General features: G+C 40.6%; 1 protein-coding gene across 1 annotated transcript in view; it reads right to left on the reverse strand.

The window, feature by feature from the left end:
* The window catches only part of PIEZO2 (piezo type mechanosensitive ion channel component 2), a 330,099-nt gene that overhangs the window by 125,783 nt on the left and 186,575 nt on the right, over window positions 1–17,741 (reverse strand). Inside the window, 3 exon segments of the mRNA XM_023754259.1 lie at window positions 2,056–2,269; window positions 3,554–3,764; window positions 15,321–15,483. Of these exon segments, the coding sequence (XP_023610027.1) occupies window positions 2,056–2,269; window positions 3,554–3,764; window positions 15,321–15,483 (588 nt within the window).

Consider the following 17,741-nt stretch of genomic DNA (forward strand, 5'->3'; position numbering starts at 1 on the left):
TGAATTTGGTTGACACTTCTATTATAGAGAAAGGACAAATAGTGATATTAAAATATTTCTTTTAATTAATTTCCTTTCAATGTGCATGAATCCGTGCACCGGGACATCAGTTAACACATAAAATCATAATTTTTTTAAAGTGTACCATTGATGATATGATGTAAGTATACAGTGTGAGATGATTACCTCAATCAAGTTAATTAACATCAATCATCACCTTACATAGGTCTTTTGTGTGTGAGAATGTTTAAGATCTACTTTTTTAGCAAATTTCAGGTATACAATACAGTATTATTAACTATAGTAAACCTGCTATGCATTAGATTTTCAGAGCTTATTCATGTCATAATTGAGTTTGTACTCTTTCACCAGCCTCTCCCTCTTTCCTCCACTCCACTGCCCTGCCAATCACCATTTAACTGTCTGCTTACAGGAGTTCTTTTTCATTTAGATTCCACATATGTGATACCATACAGTATTTGTCTTTCTGTACCTGACTTATTTCAATTAGGTACCTATAAGACTTCCCAGAGACATATCAGAGAGAAGAATTCTGGCACAGTCTTCACTTCATCCTGACATTCTCGCCATTTCCCTTTCCCTTTCTTTTTTCCATAACTTTTAATTATGAACTTTTCCACACAAAAAGAAAATTTAAAATACGGCAATGAATAATCCAATGACAATGACCTAGTTGAAATAACACACTTTCTCTCTCCCTTTCTCTCTCTCTCTCTCTCTGAATGTATCTCTCCCTCCCTCCTTCCTTCCCACCCATGTTTGTCAATAAACTAGTAGAAATTTACAGAAATCATGACATTTCATCCCTAAATAATTTATCATGTATCTCCCAAAACAATGACATTTTCCTGTAAAGCCACAATACAATCATGCACCTAAGAATTAACAAAAATTCTATACTATCATCTCATAATCAATGAATATTGAAATGTCCCAATTTAACCTCAAAACTTCTCTTTGGGGCTTGTCATTGAAGGAAGATGTAACCTAGAGTCATATTTGTGCTAAGTTTAAAGAAGATCAGATCATTTGCCTTGTAGAATCCACATTCTGGATTTTTCTGTTTTCCTGTGGAGTCATTTAAATTACTTTTCTATCTTTTATATTTTCTGCAAATTGGAGGTTAGGTCTAAAGGCTTAAGAATATGATGCTGTATACCTCATATTACATCACATCTAGAAGTGTAAAATGTTGAACTATCCCATTTTTGTTTATGTCATTTTTGATCAATTAGTTAAGGGGTTGACCACCATTGTAAGGGTTTGATTTTTTTCCTTTGCACTTAGCAAATAACTAGTGAAAATATACTTTGTCATTATTGCAAACATCCTTCATTCCAAGAACCTTTTTAAGTAATGGTTTTAGTTTGCAACTAGAAACAAGTATGTCATTAAGAATTGATGAGTAGTAATTTTCTAATTCTATTATTCCTTTCCCTTTCATTAGCTATTGTTATTCTGTAAAGAGGAGTTTTCCCTCATTAACTGAGAATGGCTTAGAGTTCCTCCAAAAAGTCAAAGTAAATGCTGTATTCTTTATCTTTAATTCCCATTTTCACAGTAAGGAGTATGTGTAATTGTCATCTTTATTTGACACAAATTAGATTTCTCTCTCTCTCAGCATGGACTCATGTATTTTTATTTTTAAAATTTTAGAATCAATGATTGACTATTTAATTGATTGATTCTCAATATGTCCTCCACTTGGCCTTTGAGAGCTCCTTCCAGCTGGGTGCTTTAAGATGTCATCATTATTCTTTGATATGAAATGTTTTTCCTGGATCTCTTTCCACAGCTGAGACCATGTATCTGTCTCACTTGGTACAAACAGCAGCTTCCTTTTTTACTGTCCCAGCAGCACCTCCATCTGAATGGATCATCTACTACTTCCTAGACTGTGCCAATCAATAAATTTACTGCTTTTCCCATCCCTAGAAGAACCCCATCCATCAAGAAGAACACCTGCAGATTCAAACAAAGTCATATAAGAGGGCCACCTCCCCTTTAATGTCTTAATGAGTTTTCATCTCTTACCTTGCATAGTAGTCATTGGGTGGAACTGCTTCTTGAAAGAATTGGAACTGGTATAAATAAAGTCCAATCAAGTGTCCCGCGGTGAAAATAGCCAGGAGAACACAGAGACAGCTGAACAGCAATGGGTCGAATGTCCGGCACCAGGACCACCAGGTGCACAGACCCAAAAATACAAAAAAGTAGACAGATGAGGTCAAAGATGGCAGCATCATACCTAAGGAAGAAGAAATACAATCATGAAAAATTGCATTGAACTAAAAATCATTTACTACTCAGTAACTGCAAGTACTAGAGATTATATAAATTTCTTCCATGGGTTTTAGGTATTGATCAGGTTTCTAAAATAATCACATTTTATTTATAAAATCAGAATCAATGCTATTTTTATTATGAAAAAAGTCATACACAAAGTGATATTTGTAAATATGGGGAAATGCCAGATGAGGAAGAAATTCTACCTATGGTATTTGAGCAGAGTAAACAGCTAATCTTCACACCAGCATACTTAATTGCCTGTTTCCATCTTCTGTTTCTCCCTAAAAATTTTCAGGAATACTGTATGTCCCTTCCAACTTTCCCGATACCACTTTTAAAATAATGATTTACCTTGTTTTTTAGTTAACTAGGATTCATAATAATATTACATTCTGTGGCAGTTAAAGTTTCACTAACATGTTGTCCTACCAGACGAAATCTGATTTGCACTATCACCAAAAAGGTAAATGTAAACAAAACAATTCCTTTACAGGCATTAAAAACATTTCAGGGGAAGTGGTGGTGGTGGGGGGGTGGATTTTGAAATGACTCCTCATTAAAATATTGGGCTATATATCTTGAGAAATTCTATTCTTTTTTCACTTTTTTATTTTCCCATTAACAAACAGTTATGTTGTTTCATCTTGTGAAATTTCAATGAGGTAGTATTGAATACACTTCCCAGTAGCTCTAGAGCATAGAATGTTGGGGGGATGGAGGGGGGTAGAGAAACTGATATAACATAATTACGGTATCAGCAGTCTATAGCCAAAATTTAAAGGCAGTGAGTGTCTGTGCTGGAAGATTGCAATGTAACTTGGGAAGAAAAACAGTAAATCCTGGAGAGTTAAGTTATGATTATTGATGAATCAATGTATACAGACAGGCTCTCAGAGGCACCTGTACACTAACATTATTCATTGTCCCAGGTCACCATTCACAGGCTCTGGGAAGAATGGTTGTTTTTCTGATCGACACATAGAAAATGATGTCACGTAACAGATAGAGAAAACGATTGCTTTACAGAAGTTAACAGAAACTATCTAAAATATAAAAACTAGAACTGCACGGGAAAAATGACTTGCATGTGTGTGGTTTGTACATGTGGCCTCTTTTACAAAAGCTCCAGCTATTATATTGGTGTCATGGAATAGAATTATTTCCTTCTTTATTTTCTCTTCCACCATTTCTTTCATGGTTCGCCAGCGTCATTTGTGCCCCACCCAGGACTGGAAAGTCTCACCTGATGAACCCAGTAAAATCGTCACAACTACTTTTCCAGCGGTGGTTATCATGTTGCCAATAAACTCCTTCAGCTTGGAAGCCACAAAGGCAAACCTGCGGAAGATTTTCAGTTTTGTGCTTTCTTCCATCTCGCCTTCAACACCATCTCCTTCGTCTAAACCCTCTTCATAGATCAGTGCCTCTTCTGGATCTAGTTTTTCTCCTCCAGCCTAAATAAAAAACAAACAAACAAAAGCAAAACAGAAAACACTGCAGTCCAGAACTCTGCCTATCCGCCCAGCAGATGACATAGCTTGTAATTTATGGGTCAGAGAATGCGGTGATTTCACAAATCTGGGAAAAGACGCAGAGAACCACTTACGTCCCTGCCAGGGCTCTGATAATTCCTGAGGAGCTCTAACCTCCCCTGGAGAAGTAACCAGGAAACATCACTAATCATAGGCCCCTAATAGCATGTCATCTTACCTACATGAGCTCATCTTTTATGGGTGGAACAAGAAACTGTCCGAAACATCTTTTAATAATCTTAGCTTTCACCAATCTGCATTTGGTTCCGCAAATTCACAGACTTTGCCAGCAAGGTGATGGGAGGTTGAAGTACCCGTGGCTTTAACTGAAAGGGTGAGTTACATCGCTGCGTAGAAAATCCTTTTTCTTCCTGAAGTTTACCTTTGTTCACTATGTTAGTATTTCCTGACCATGGGAGGGTGAATGGTCTTGGGCTACTTGGCTAAATATACAGTCACTGCCTACCTTATTCTTAGAGAATGATACACTGGTTCAATTCTGGACAACTCAGCACCGCAGTACAATCATTAGAGATTTAGGGAAGAAACACATGTGCAGAATATAAATATATTTCCATGCATTATTTTAAACTAGGTATATGAGGGTCTTTTTATTTGTCTTATTTGTAAAGACTGCATAGGAATTTTTTTATTTTTTGGCAAATTAGAATCTTTCCCTAGAAGGGTTAGGATTTTCGTAGAGGAATTGTAATATAAACCATCACTTTAAGACAAAAGGAGGCTGTTTCAGACTTTTGAAACTTTGTTTGCATGTGCCCCTGGGCTGACAGACTTCCTGTTCTTAGCCAGATTGGCTCTAGACGCTGGCTGCAGAGCCAGCGGGGTTTTTAGGCCCAGTTCACACATCTATTTAAGGCTTAAAGAGGAGAGCCTGGCCTCTCCATTTTCCCATTTTAAAGGTCTTTCTTTGATACACTCAGTTTAGATATTTACATAATGTTCACTGATGGTATCTGGACCTCTATGTCCGAATTCACTGGCACTGGGCACAAGTCCACTCAGCACTTAAACTTTATCTGCACCTAGATAAAGTTCAAGTGCTGAGTGGACGTGAGGACTGAGGGATCCTCTGTTTGCCTAGGAGAGTACAGACCACTTACATCTTAAGTTGGTTGCTAATGTACCCCACCACACATGGGAACGCATGCGTGCACACGCGCACACACACACACACACACACACATTTAATTCCAGGCCTATTCAAGTTGATACACCCAAATCTGGTTTTATCGTATTCCATCATGACACATTTGTATTTTTTCCCTGAAGGAAAAGTAATTTCTCATGCTTATTCATTAAGATTTTTCTATCTGTTCAAGGCCTATTGTGTGCTAGTATCTCTAGTGAAAGATGAAGCAATAAACATGTAAATAAGTAAAAAATAAACAACCTAAATATCTCACAGTGATATATGCTAATCAGAGAATTAAAATAGGGTGATGTGATTGTGAGTGACAGGGTGGCTATTTTAGATTCTGAGGTCGGGGGAGCCTCTCTGAGGAGGTGACATTTAAGCTAAGATCTGAATGTCACAATGTCACAAGCCACGTGAGAAACCCTAGGTAAGAGCATTCCAGGCAGAGGAAAGAGCTGGTCAAGGTCCATGGTGTGTTCAGAAAGAAGGCATATGTTCCCCGACCTACTTCTCCCCACCTCCTATCCTTCCCCTTGTCAGTTGATGACCCTACTTCCTACTTTACTGAGAGAAGAGGGGTGAGCTCAGACCAGTTCATCAGCCCACCTATCTAAAGCCCACCAGCAATTCCACTTCCGGGTATTTATCCAAAGAAAATAAGAACACTAATTCAAAAAGACATATGCACTCCTATGTTCACGGTAGCATTATTTATAACTAGAGGCCCAGTGCATGAATTCATGCATGGGTGGGGTCTGGCCGGCCCGGCCCCAATCGGTGAATCAGTGGATCGGGGCCGGGCCTGTCAGGAGGAGGCGACAGCGGGATGTTGGCCGGCCAGCCCACCCTGATCGGGGCCCAATTAAGGGCCTGGCCAGCTGGGGGGAGGGGCTGTGGGCAATTGGCCAGTGGGCCCTGCCCCCAATTGGAGTTGGAGGGGTGGTTGGGGGCAGGGCCAGCTGTGGGGAAGGGCTGTGGGTGGTGGGCCAGCTGGCCCCACCCCCAATTGGGGGGGGGGGGTCGATTGGGGGCAGAGGTGGCTAGGGGAAGGGACCATGGGCCGATCAGGGTGGTGGGGCTGACTGGGGGTGGGCTGATCAGGGGCAGGGCTGGCCGGGGGTAAGGGCCATGGCAGGTTGGCCGGCCTGCCCCACCCCCTGATCGGGCCAGTTCTCTGGCTGCAGTGGGCGTTATAGCGACCGGTCATTCTGGTCATTATGGCTTTCCAGTCACTGTCTTTTTATATATATAAAAGATAGCCAAGATATGGAAGCTACCCAATGTCAATCAATAGATGATAGATAAAGAAATTGATAGATGATAGATAGATAATATTCTACATACACCCAATGGAATATTACACAGAAATAAAAAAATGAAATCTTGCCATTTGTGACAACATGGATGGATCTAGAGGGTATTATGTTAGGTGAAATAAGTCAGGCAAAGAAAGACAAATATCATATGGTTTCACTTACATGTGGAATCTAAAAAACACACATAAAACCAACCAACAAACAAAGCAACAATAGACTGATAGAAACAGAGACCAAAGGGATGGTTACCAGAAGGCAATTGGTGGGCGATGGGTGAACAGGTGAATGGGTCTAGAGTCAATAATATTATGATAAGTTTGCTTGGTGACAGGTGATCACTAGAATTAGTGGGGTGACAACATTATAAGGTATAAAAATGTCAAATCACTATATTGTACACTGAAACTACTATAACCAATACAGTATTTTATACCAACTATACTTAAAAAATAAAAATAAAGCCCACCTGTGGAGCAGACACTCAGATCCCTCCCTCCTGTGGCTGTGGATGAGCTGTACATGCTGGGACACCAAAGAGGACAGCCCCAGCCAGTCTCCTCTCTCCCCTGAATCACCATGTGCTCCCTTTCTCCTGGATCACACCATCGGCAAATCTACATGCCTCACCAGCTCCCCTTAGAAAAACACATTCCTGCCAACCCACATTTGCCTTACAAAGAAACACTAAGACTTAGCTCCTTCCCCCACACTTCACTTCTCTGGAACCCACCTTAGCAGGATTTTGATTACCAACCACTTCCCCTAACGAGGGGTTTGATGATCTATTTCACAAGGGAATCCCAAGGGAGGTTACTGCTGTGGTTGAGGAGAGGGGAGTTAGGGAGCTGAAGAGAGTTTTTGCAGTGTCTTTGCAGTGTGTCTTGGCGTTCCAGTCAGCAGGAACGTAAGCTAATGTAGAGGGAGGAGGGACAGAGGGGAATCAGAGATAGTTCCAATACATTTGTCTTTATGGATGAGATGGGACAATAATGAGTGGGTTGGGGAAATTCAACTCTGAGATGCCTTTCAGCAGTCCTGTTGGAGGTGTCAGTGGACAGCTAGTATAGTAATCTGGAGCGCTGGAGAGGGCAAAGCAGGAGACGTTTATTTGAGGTTCACTGGCATGTGGACGGCTTTAAAGTCAGGGGTCTGATAAGATTGCAGAGTTGCTGCCCCACCTTGGAACCAGTCTGTCCATCCAACCTAATCCTCATCTCTTTGCCGAGAAACAGCACCTGCAGGAAATCATGTGTGTGTGTGGGGGGGGGGAGGGACTTGGAATCCACAGCTCCTTGCCTTAGGCCATGCTGCTCCCCTCTCAGCTCTAAGGCCCCAACTCACATGCCAGCTCTTCCCACCTGCTTGTCTTTCCCGAGCAGAGTTAGGGGGGAAAAAGGGGTCAATCCAGTGACACAGTTGCTATGGCAACCACACTACCATCCACACATAAAGGATCTGCTCATGGGGCTCCTGCTGTTTAATATTCCCTCACAGCAGGTGACCAATGCATTAAAAATCCTCCTGGATGAAGGAAATGTGGCCAAAACCTTCAGTTACTGCACTTGAAAAAGGAGACAGAGAGAGAGAACATAGCCAGAGCTGCCTGGGTCACAGTTAGAAACACACTCATAACTTTCATAATAAATGACTTATTATTCAATTATAGAATTGCTACGGATGTAGATTAAATCGAGTAAAAATCTCTGGTCAAGAACTTTGTGAGGTTAAACAAATGCATTTCCCCGACCTCTCTTAGGCGGGACTAGGGCCCCTGCGATTTTTATAAACATACCACTGTATTTGAGGTTTTTTGGCATTTTTGTACCAAAATCCCTGAGGCCCTCCGTTGGAAATGCTTTCTAAAGCTTTCAAGCTGAGAGAGAGCCGAAAGTGAGCTGTGTTTGACTTTGTGAGCCCCTACCGTCCAAGCCGGGGCCAGCACTGCCATTAGTCACATCATCTGGCTTATTAACAGGCAGGCTTTCTTCCCCTAAATGATTCCTTGGGTGCAGTATAAACACCGCCTCTCTGGCAGAGCTCTGGCCTGCTCCCACGTATTTACTAACAAGCCGCCATGCTCCTCACGGTTGTAATCGGTCCCTGCATTTGAATACAACTTGATTCTGGCCTTGAAGCTAAGAAGGGGTAGCTATAAATACTGATTTAGTTCCCCTGGTTCCTATGCTGTCTTAGAAATTAAAGACCAGCAGAACCCTTTACAGTTTAAAAAGCCACATAAAATATTACATATCATTATTGTCCATAAATCTAAAACTTAGCTGAAGAAATGTAAATCCTTTACCAAGCCTTCTCTAAAAGTAACTGACTTCAAAATGCACCCACATCTCTTCCACATCTTTTTTGTTTGTTTTTGTTTGTTTGTACTGATTAATCTTCACCTGAGGATTTTTTCCATTGATTTTTAGAGAGGATAGAAGGGGGGTAGGGGGAATGAGAGAGAGAGAGAGAGAGAAACATCCATGTGAGAGAGACACATCGATTGGTTGCTTCCCGAGAATTAAACCTGCAACCCAGGTATGTGCCCTTGACCAGGTATCAAACCCGTGACCCTCCAGTGCATAGGCCAATGCTCTAACCACTGAGCAACTACGGCCAGTGCACACCCACATCCCTTATGATTGCGCCTCTTATGTCATGAGAGGGAGCTCTAAGTGGTGTGGATTTAGTTGTGTGCGGCTCCGATCCTCTCTGAACTGGATCAGCCTAAACACAAAGCAGCCCCTGCATCTCATCTCACTGTTGCCTCTCCTGTCGCCCCATCCCCAACAGTCATTAGTGGTCATTTTCACTCACATTTGAAAGACACAATAAATTACTTTTGGTCAAACCCAAACATCCATATTTCTTTACCTCCAAGCACTAAAAGGTTCAACCCAGGTTGTAACAAATACTAAGGATCACCTAGGAATCTTTTAGAGGGTAGATTCCCAAGCTTCATCCGAATTCCCTAAATCAGAAATTCTGGGAGGGAATCCAGGGCCTGCAGGAATACAGAGCTGCCATGGGTGTCTCTGAAGCAACGGGCCCAGCGTTCACACTCTGGCTGACATCTGCCACCACAGAGCCGCTGATTCCACAGTCAGCTGACGAGGCAAAATCAGAACTACTTTGTTTGACTCATATCCAAGGCAGACTCCCTTCATTGGAAAATACACTGAAGTGATTTATCTGTGGAGCCTCCTTTAGGTTTCAGATGTTAGATGGGAGCTTTTCGTGCAGCTGAGTCCATGGTCCTCTTCTGCGTGGTTAAAACGAACTGATTGGGGACATTTCAATGAAAGTTTATCAAAGTCACAAATAATGAGTCAAAAGAACTGGGAGGAAAAGGGAGTATTCTTCTGAAGTACATTTTTCAGGAGTTGTTTATTCATTGTTTATTATTAAAAGTTAACAATTTATCTTACCAGAATGGGCTCATCTCAACAGAAGAGCCCAAGGCAGAAAGAGGCAAGTGTTGTGACTGACTGCGGGAGATAAATGTGACCCCCAGTGCCCCGGGGGAGCAAGCAATCCGGGAGAGAAAGGCACTTGTTTCTGTGGTGTCATGCATGTTATGTAAGTCTCATGTGGTAGCATTGCACCACATGATAAAGCAAATATTTTATTCTGTTGCTACACTTGTTTTAGGAAAATTCTTTATCCAAACTTGAAAGAGCTGTTTAAATAGTCCCCTGCTTCATTTGGAAAAGTGAGTATGCAGATGTATGCTTTCCACCACCTTCTATGGAGCAATGAAGTTTAATGAAGGACAGGTAAAGGCAAGCTGAGTTAGCAGACGGTAACTAGTTAGGTTAGCCAAGAGGACAGGATGTAGGGAGCTTTAAAAGAAATTGTCCTACTACCAACTCACACCTTCTCCTACCTCCCAGAGATGCCGATTTATTAGGTTTGGGATGGACCCTGCCTCAGAACCTTTACAAACTTCCAGGTCAATTTATTAATGATAGCCATTCTGACAGGTATGGGGTGGTATCTCATTGTGGTGTTAGTTTGCATTTCTCTGATATGAGTGACCTTGAGCATGTTTTCATATGTCTTTTGGCCATCTGTATGTCCTCTTTGGAGAAGTGTCGATTCAGGTCCTTTGCCCATTTTTTAATTGGGTTGTTTGGGGTTTTTTGGTGTTGAATTGTATGAGTTCTTTATAAATATTGGATATTATCCTCTTATCAGATGTATCCTTGGCAAATCTGCTCTCCCACTCAGTGGGTTATCTTTTCATGTTGTTGATGGTTTCTTTTGCTGTGCAAAAAAGTTTTTAGTTTGATGTAGTGACATTTGTTTATTTTTTTCTTTTGTTTCCCTTGCTTGAGGTGATATATCAGAAAAAAATACTGCTATGAGAAATGTCCGAGATTTTATTGCCTATGTTTTCTTCTAGGATAAATCAACAAACAACAAGTATTGGTGAGGATGTGGAGAAAAGGGAACCCTTGTGCACTGTTGGTGAGAATGCAGATTGGTGTAGCCACTATGGAAAACAGTATGGAGGTTCCTCAAAAAATAAAAAATGGAACTGCATTATACTCAACAATTCCACCTCTGTGTATATATCCAAAGAAACCCAAAACACTAATTTGAAAGAGTATATGCACCCATGTGTTCATTGCAGCGTTATTTACAACTAGAGGCCCAGTGCATGAAATTTGTTCAAGAGTAGGCCTTCCTTCCCCCGGCTGCCGGCACCGGCTTCCCTCTGGCACCCGGGACCCAGGCTTCCCCAGCCCCAGCTTTATCTGGAAGGTCATCCAGAAGGACATCCAGAAGGATGTCTGGTCTAATTAGCATATTATGCTTTTATTGTTATAGATAGCCAAGATATGGAAGCAGCCCAAGTGTCCGTCAATAGACAAGTGGATAAAAAAGTGGTGGTACATATATGCAATGAAACATTACTTGGCCAAAAAAGAATGAAATCATACCATTTTGACAGCATGGATAGACCTAGAGCAGTGGTTCTCAACCTTCTGGCCCTTTAAATACAGTTCCTCATGTTGTGACCCAACCATACAATTATTTTCCTTGCTACTTCATAACTGTAAAGTTGCTACTGTTATGAATCGTAATGTAAATATCTGATATGCAGGATGGTCTTAGGCGACCCCTGTGAAAGGGTCGTTCGACCGCCAAAGGGGTCGCGACCCACAGGCTGAGAACCACTGACCTAGAGGGTCCTATGCTAAGTGAAATGGGTCAGACAGAGAAAGATAAATACTATGTGATTTCACTCTAAAGAATAAAATAAATGAATAAGCAAAATAGAAAAAGACTCATAGGTACAGAGAACAGATTAATGGTTGCCAGAGGGATGAGGGGTTAGGAATCAGGTGAAAAAGGTGAAGGGATTAAGAAGTACTAACTGAGAGTCACAAAATAGTCATGGGAATGTAAAGTACAGCATAGCGAAGAGAGTTGGTAATATTGTATCAACTATGTATGTGTCAGGTGGGAGATCGCTGCGCAGAGGATGTGATTGTCTAACCACTGTGCTGTGCACTTGAAACTAATACAAAGTAGTGTTGAATGTAAACTGTAATTTAAAAATAAAATTTAAGATAATGATAACATCCCCGCCCTTCTGTGTGACAATGCTGCCTTTGGCTGGCTGTCACGTTGATAAGCACCCAGGTGTGCATTATCAGAAGAAAGGGTGAGTGGGAATCCATGCTCTCACCTTATGTCCAGTGGGATGTAGACATTGTGGGCTACAAAGTTAGTCATGGACCCAAGCCTAACTAGTCCCTCTAATAAATACTCACAGTGACACTCACACTGTAATAATGAAGCTTTCTTGAAGACAGTGGGACAATGATTTCCTGCAATTAAAAATGTTCCTGCCCTAACTGGTTTGGCTCAATTGGATAGAGCGTCGACCTGCGGATTGAAGGGTCCCGGGTTCGATTTCGGTCAAGGGCATGTACCTTGGTTGTGGGCATATCCCCAGTAGGGGGTGTGCAGGAGGCAGCTGATCGATGTTTCTCTCTCATCGATGTTTCTAACTCTCTATCCCTCTCCCTTCCTCTCTGTAAAAAATCAATAAAATATATTTTTTTAAAATGTCCCTTTATTTAAATTAATGGCATCTAAAATCACTAGAATTAAAAGCTACACCCTGATTATGAATGGGTTTAACCCAGAAAAGGCAGACCAAGTGTGCTGCCTTTTGGGGGACATATGACAGTGATTCTTGCCCAGTTTCTGAGAATGATCCTGAGAGGCAGTAAAAGTCACAAGGTTTGCAGGGCAACTGGGCAGCCGTCCAGCTTCTTATCGTTCTGAATAGTTCCATGTTTCAGATGATTATGTCTGAAAAAACAGGATCTAGAAAATTTAAAGCCGGTGACTTTGGACTAAATCTCAGGGGAGAGCTGAGCAAATGCCAAATGCCTAATTAGAAGGTGACAATAAAAAGGTCGATTTCTTCCATTCTTTGTTTCTTTAAAAAAAAATAATAACTTGAATCTCAAAGCTAAAACTTTGAAACACTGCCCAGCTGGTCATCAGAGGTGGCACAATGCAGGTGCCACAGTTGCCTAATGGACGTTGGGTATTGGAAAAGCTGGTGCAGTTTTTGAGATTCAGAACAAATTTCCAAATGATATTAGCAGGACCGAAATGTTGCATTTCTGAAGTTTTAACATGTGGTGGATGACTTATACTGGAATATTCTTTTTGTCCTTCATATTTGATTTGTTAGACTATTTAGAAGATTTTTCTTTAAGCACACCAAATCATGACTAAAATTCCTATTTAAATAGACACTTATAAATTTGGATTAACATTATATTAAAATAGCATTTGCTTCATAAAGAAGGCTGAAATCTCATTAAATAGCTAGATAAAGTTAGAAGTATAGAAATATACAAGATCAGTATCAGTTTGGTGAAATTACATAGTGTTTCATTGCTCAGGGAACCCTCTTCTACACAATTTACTTTTCATAACCTAATTCATTTTTTTGAAGATTTAGGAATAGGAATCTTTCTCCCAGTTCTGATTTTTAGATGTGCTTATAAATTAAAATGAACAAACCAACAGGACCACAGAGGAGTCGGATGAAACAGAACCTCCTATGGCCATGAGGAATTGGTTCCCTTCCTGAGGTCTGCTCTCTGTCCAATGCAAGAGCAAGTCCGTCTCCCACCTGCTGCCAGTCTCCACCTCACCCGGGGTTTTCCAGGGGATCCTTGGATTTGTGATGCCCTTTGAAACAGCAAACTTGAGCTCATCATCAAGTCCGTGAAGATTAGGGGAGATTGAAGAGTCCTCTCCAGGGATTAATTGCTACTTTCAAACAATGCTGGATTTGAAAAGGAATTCTCCCAGGCACCAGTGGATTAATCTTGCCATTTCTCTACTGAGATAAATGAAAGAAGAAACAATGCCAAGAAACACTATTCTGTCAAAGGATCCTCCAAAAACTAAACAGTCCAGAGTGCAAAAGCCAAGATTTATAAGCAGCAGGAAGTATGTGGGGCCCTTCAGAATAAAATAAATTCCCCTGCGTATTTTGGCCGTGTTCTTCTATTCTTTTCAGACTCAAGACAGATTGTTCACATGCAAGAAAAAAATTCCTTGTGGGTTTATCTTAGAAGATTCACACTCCAGCCTGCTCCTCCCAGGCCACCTGGTAGGCTGACATATGCTAAGAAAATACAAGTTAATATCTAAATTAGGCCAAAGCCAACTTAACTGAGAGGATATCAGCCTCATAATAATGACAGTATTTTCAAAGCCCCAAATAAGTAATGTTTAGAATACCCATCCCTCTTATTATCATTAAATAATATGATTAATAATAGATGGGGCACAGATACTTAAACAAATCTCAAGTGGGAGAGAGGTACCATGAGTCTGTCTTTGAGAATTGGGTGTAACCAGGACAGAAACTTGATTTTAGAATTGGTCTTTGTAATAGCTTTGAGTCCCTTCTTCACCAAATGCATGAACTTAACTGTAACCTAACATCCATCCTTCTGTTGGTCAATGTAGGTTTTCCCTGTCCTCTGGGAAAAGAGCATCTGACCCTGGAGGCGGAAGTTCTTTCTCTAAGAAGCTTTGTAATGTATGCATGCTTGTCTGCCACAAATGGCACAAAAAGGACTGTTTCTTTGAGTGGGTTGGCCTCAACTCATACCATACAACTTCACTTTCTATTATCCTAAGAAGACCCTGGGTTTGAAATTTTAAAAACTGCTCTACTGCCTCTCAAATTGGAAAAGAGAAAAATGAGGAGCAAGTAGCATTTTACTAAGAAGCCCAAAGGAGCAGACACTGGTTGGGGGACAGTGTGAGATGTTATCTGATAAGCATCATTCTCCAAGGAGTGAAATCTGACATGTTCCCTGATTCAGTAGTTACTCCTGAAACCCTTCTCCTTAAAAACCATAGCTCAAAGTTACCATACATGGTACTCAGTGTTTTGTTTTGATTTTACCTTTAAAAAATTCTCATACTTTTCCAAATGCATATATATTTTCTCTGGAGAACTTTAAAATAACTTGACCAAAGCACGCTTCATTTACATAACTTTTCCCTGAAGAGCACAGGTACACAGATCGAAAAGCTTCCCTTAAAGGTGAAATTAATTGTTTTTCTCCTAAAACTACCAGGTGTTACTACTTCTCTAAATATTTTGCAATAACCTAGGTACCTAGACCAATGGACCATAGTACTATGAACCGTGAAAGGTTAACCATCTGAGCTAATATTAGATGAGAGTTTGGGGGAGTGAACAGGACACTGGGTCAAGCCCTGGCCATAGGGGATGAATGTCAAGAAGGATGACACTTTCATTCCCTACACCTGTCTCCTTGTAGACAAGGTGTTGATGAGAATGCAGACCCATCAGCACCGCACAGGTTTAAGCCAAGCACAGTAAAGCATACAGCACTATGCACATGTAGCTCTGACTATTCCGCTTCCACACCTGTTAAGGGTCAAGGCCCTCAGAAATCAAAGGAAGATTTATGAAGTCAGATTTACCAGTTCTTCATTTTCAAACTCCAGGTTATACTGTGCTGCTTCTTCTGTCACTGGTTTCTGAACGATGTTTCTGCAGATGAGCCAGATGGCCAGACTAGCGATGAACATCCCAATATCAGGCACAAACACTCTGATCCCATTGCCAGCGTCAGCTCCCTTTAAGCTGTGGAAGGAAAGAAAAAGAGGAGGAAATTTAGTTGCTTTTATATTTCCATGGTTAAATTAGCATAAAGTATGTTTGAATCTTCTTAATGATTTAAAACAAAGGATACCCAGTTTCTGCTCCGAAGGTACCAAAAGCTTTTCATTGACCTCAGAGTCTTATGTAATCTAAAATTTAGAAAGGTTCCACGGTTCCTCTGGAGTTCTGGAAATATTATAAAGACCCCTAAATCAATGCTCACTCTCAAAACAAGCTAATAAACTATATTATTAAATAAACAACATGTCTGGTCCAGATATAGGTGCTTGCACTTTAGGTGAAGCAGTTAAAAACTAGCCATGTACTAGTGGCTAAGAGAGCTTTTACTTTAGACATACATCAAAGCCAGAAGGGAAAAAAGTAGAGAAAATGCTAATATAATCCTTGAATTCAGGAATCTCTTCATTATTTGTAATACTTAGTTGATGTTTTTTCTATATTATTCCAAGAAAGGTAAATCTAGTATGTTTTTTTCTTTTAGTCTTGAGAATTAACAATGAACTTCAAATTAGAAATTTGGGTTCAAGTGTCAGTATGACATCTACTAGCTGCATTCCACTGGAGGATTTCTCAGAGTCATATGTTCTTCCTCTGTGCCAAAAAGATAACACTATTTGCCTTCTTTATCTCATTTGAGTCCAATGAAAGTGAATCAATGTTATCAGAAATAAAACTTGTTTAGAGACAGCTAAGCAAAAGATAGGAATATATATCATGTAAATATATATGCTTTTTTATATACTCTTTATGTAATTAAATACATACTGTGTTAAAGTCATGTTCATTTACATTGCATATATTATACTAGAGACCCGGTGCACGGATTTGTGCACTGATGGGGTCCCTCGGCCTGGCCTGCACCCTCTCACAATCCGGGACCCTCAGGGGGTGTCGGACTGTCGGTTTCTGCCCGATCCCGGTAAGCCAGGCTGAGGGACCCCACCAGTGCATGAATTCATGCACTGGGCCTCTAGTTTGCTTATAAGATCTTTGGTTAATCTCTTCCCACCCTCCCCCCTTCCCCCTTTCCTCTGAGATTCATCAAGTCTGTTCCATGTTTCCATGCCTGTGCATTGAGCATCTGACCCCTGGGGGGCAGCGTGCATCATAGCTACTGGTCAAACAGTGGAATGGTCGCTTAGGCTTTTATATATATTGATATTGTGATAAAAACATAAAATAATAACAAATAGAAAGACTGCCTTCCCCCCCACCTAGAAATAACCATTAGTAACATTTTGGTAAATTTAAAAAGTAGTAATAATAGCTACCACTATGGAACAATTGCTTTATGCTAAGAGCTTGACACGTATTATTTAATCCAACTAACCACTATATAGAGTTTGGCATTATTATTTAACCTCCTTTAGGTATAAAAAAATTAGACTTCAAATGGCAAACTAATTCCCCTAATGTCATAGAAATAGAGAGTATTCTAATGTAGGATATTCCAGGGGAAAATCCTCAAACCAATCTAAAAAAAAAAAAAAGGTCTGAAAAGGGCATGCCCTGCATAAGCTTTATTTTGACAAATGGCTCTAACCTTTTCTGAATAGAGAAACATGAAAGTAATCAGAGATGCCCTTACCTCCATAAATAAAACAAATATGGTTGTGTCAGAGGTTTTTGTAAAATGGCAAATTCCTTTTTTTTGGGACAAGAATAAGAGAGTTTGATTAAGAACACTTCATCTACGCCCTAACCGATTTGGCTCAGTGGATAGAGCATCAGCCTGCGGACTCAAGGGTCCCAGGTTCGATTCCGGTCAAGGGCATGTACCTTGGTTGCGGGCACATCCCCAGTGGGGAGTGTGCAGGAGGCAGCTGATCGATGTTTCTCTCTCTTCGATGTTTCTAACTCTCTATCCCTCTCCCTTCCTCTCTGTAAAAAAACCAAAAAAGAACACTTCATCTAAACCAGTGATTCCCAAAGTGGGCGCTACCTCCCCCTGGTGGGCGCTGCAGCGATCCAGAGGGGCGGTGATGGCCACAGGTGCATTTGTTTTAACTTTTTTTGTATTACCTTTCTATTCTGAGTTCAATAAATAGTTTCATAATTTCAAACTTCAATGTTTCTAATTTACACCTTTCTTTACTATATTTTACAAAAAAGGTAGAAACATTAATACATATATCTTTCTGTTTAATTGCTATTAAAATTTTAAAAAAAAATTAATTTCCAGGGGGCGCTGAGTAATATTTTTTCTGGAAAGGGGGCGG

The sequence above is a fragment of the Myotis lucifugus genome, unplaced genomic scaffold (assembly GCF_000147115.1).
Source record: "Myotis lucifugus unplaced genomic scaffold, Myoluc2.0 scaffold_58, whole genome shotgun sequence".
In the NCBI taxonomy this organism is placed as follows: Eukaryota; Metazoa; Chordata; class Mammalia; order Chiroptera; family Vespertilionidae; genus Myotis; species Myotis lucifugus.